The following is a 2704-nucleotide window of genomic DNA, read 5'->3' as shown; positions in this document are numbered from 1 at the left end:
CGTCATTCTATAATTCATAAATGCGTCATTCTATAATTCATGATTGCATCATTCTATAATTCATAATTGCATCATTCTATAATTCATAAATGCGTCATTCTATAATTCATAAATGCGTCATTCTATAATTCATAATTGCATCATTCTATAATTCATAAATGCTTCTTGCTAGTACGGCTTCTGTTTTCTCTTTCGCTCAGGTACGTGATCATCAAAGCGAATCCACCCAGCCTGCTGTCGACGGTACAATACGTGAACAGCTTCTATGAGAAACGTCTCAGTGGTGAGGAGTCATACTGGTGGGCGCAGTTCTCCTCAGCGATCGAATTCATCAAGACAATGGACTACAAGATGTAGTTTCTGACGTGGGCTCAAAGGCGCCCCCTGGCGTTCAGCGACACCGCCATTATGCTGTGAATGTTCACTGATGGTGTCACTGCCTGGATTGCTGCATCGTAGCTGGAAGTGAAGAGTTAGAAAGACGGTGTAGTTCTAGGTTTCTCCTTTACTCATCTAAGCATACTCTCACAAGTAACCGGGTAGTTTCCATAATCGCGTCAAGCGGACAGACTCTAATGGGTATAGTAGCACGTGCGCTGGATACTTGAATATAGTAGAATGAACATGTATGCATATTATAGGCGTAAAGAAATGGCTCCTGCATCGCATGGGTGACTGAAGCTGAGAGGGTCTATGTCCCCCAGGGTACCGCCGAAACGTACCCTGGGTACGGTCCGGTATACCGGAACGTACTCTGGTACTATCTAATATGCCGGACCGTACCTCGCCTACTCCACTAACGAGTCTAGGGAGTCGTCTACGCCTACTCGCTAACCCTAACCCTAACCCTAACCATATCAGATAGTTACCAGGGTACGTTCCGGCAGTACCCTGGGGGACATAGACCCTATGAGGGTGACTGAACGCATGCTTAGTGTGAAGCATCAAATTAATAGTTTCATGTTTACTAATGAATTCTTACTAGGGAGTCAAATCATGCTTCATGTACGACACGTAGACACGTAGACTGATGTATCTATATATATATATATACATATATGATCAGACAAATGTAACATAAACTGGTTGTATAGCTTAGATGTATATTTAAAAAAAACAGCACGTGTTACGATCAGTCATATAGGCTAGCAAGGTTGCATACTGTGGGATGCGTTATGCATAGTTCGATGTCTAAAGCCCATTAAAGGTGTTTTTCTTTACGTTTTATTATGTGATATCTATCAGATTGTCAATATAGGTTACCATTTTGAGCAATACGAACTCAATGTTTATGAAGCATCATTGTAGTATGCGGTGTAATTGCTCGTACAACGTTTTACTTAATTATAGTTTCCTTAATTTAGCCATATTAATTTAATAGAAGCGTGCCAACTTTGGTAACGTTGGAGTGAGTTAAAGAGCCCCGCTACTACAATTCTACCTTATATATTTAAGTTAATGTATGAATACATTTGTCGAAGTGCTATTGGTATATGACTCATGTGAAACTCAATGAAGACTGATATTTCATTTTATTATCTCGTATTATTTAATTACTCATTAATAATTTTAAATTACGTCACGTGTGCTACACACTGCAAAAGTTCGTACTCAGTATTTGAGGTAATTTTCGAACAAAGAAATCAAACTATAGTTCAGACGAATTTATTTTACCAAGTGCAATCATTAAATATTTTAGCGCAAGGAAATGCATACCAGTGGGCCAATTGCCTGCTCGCAAGAATGTATATCTATAGCTGGTATATCCTGCTGCTATGAAATGTATTATTTTAAGGTGCATGTTCAAATACTGTTTGCGTAGTTGCATTTTACCAGGAGCGTATAATGACAAATATATATATATATATATATATAATATAGTATATTTGTCATTATACGCTCCTGATTTTACGAAGGTGGTACGACTCTCTGTGCGGTTATATGTAATCACAGCTAAAAGATGAGTCGTGGTAGCTACTGGGCAACATACAGCATTCACACAATTTTGCCGACGACTGTACGCTGCGATATGAGTGAGAATATTAAGTTTACCAGCCACATGCATATTTTGGGGTGATACTCCATTAGGAGTGGTCCCAACTTTAATGTCATAATAACATATATATAATATTATATATTAGTGTTGTGGATTTAATGTCATATTATCTCTTCTGTTATGGGTTTAGGGTTAGGATTTATCAATCATTAATAATTAATTCCTTAATCGCATTATAGATATCAAGTTGGGAACACTCTTATAGGAGGGTTAAGCCACTAACTTTTTTTTCTTTGTGCCTTGGGTAATGCGTGTGTACCGGTAGTGTGTGATTTGCGCTGTTTGCCAAAAAACAAGCCACTGTAATCTATTCGTTTTAGACACGGATTAGCATTGTAATACAGAAGCCAAAACGCAGTCGCCAAATTAAATAAGTCAAAAACAAAAACTTGCCGAGTTGTTTTTTCTTGCATCCAATATAGGCTTACTTTAATCAAACTATGAATAGTCACTTGTATGCTAATTATAATTTCTTAGAATACAACGAAAATTACGACGTGTTTGTTAATTTAAAAGCTTCGGTTTAGAATGGCATTGGAAATTGGAATTAAATTAAAAGTTTTTTTACTCAACGCTCCAATTTTTTTTATCAATTTATTTGGCCGGTTAATTTCACATTTACCAAGGGAGAAGGCATTTGAGTTGTCG

At 37.4% G+C, this 2704-nt stretch overlaps 1 protein-coding gene and 1 long non-coding RNA gene across 2 annotated transcripts in view; both read left to right on the top strand.

Moving 5' to 3' along the window:
• LOC106821219 (GTPase-activating protein and VPS9 domain-containing protein 1-like) overlaps nt 1-747 on the top strand; it is a 31493-nt gene extending 30746 nt beyond the window's left edge. The window contains exon 28 of the mRNA XM_014825927.1: nt 201-747. Within this exon, the coding sequence (XP_014681413.1) occupies nt 201-357 (157 nt within the window). The 3' untranslated portion in view covers nt 358-747. The remainder of the gene's footprint in view (nt 1-200) is intronic.
• A 1480-nt stretch (nt 748-2227) lies between these two features.
• Nucleotides 2228-2704, top strand: part of LOC106821232 — a 3996-nt gene continuing 3519 nt past the window's right edge. The window contains exon 1 of the long non-coding RNA XR_001395710.1: nt 2228-2265. This is a non-coding gene — a long non-coding RNA (uncharacterized LOC106821232). The remainder of the gene's footprint in view (nt 2266-2704) is intronic.

This window comes from Priapulus caudatus, unplaced genomic scaffold (genome assembly GCF_000485595.1).
Source record: "Priapulus caudatus unplaced genomic scaffold, Priapulus_caudatus-5.0.1 Scaffold64, whole genome shotgun sequence".
NCBI classification, from domain to species: domain Eukaryota; kingdom Metazoa; phylum Priapulida; class Priapulimorpha; order Priapulimorphida; family Priapulidae; genus Priapulus; species Priapulus caudatus.
The sequence above is the reverse complement of the archived record's forward strand: the minus strand, read 5'-3'. Positions and strand labels throughout refer to the sequence as shown.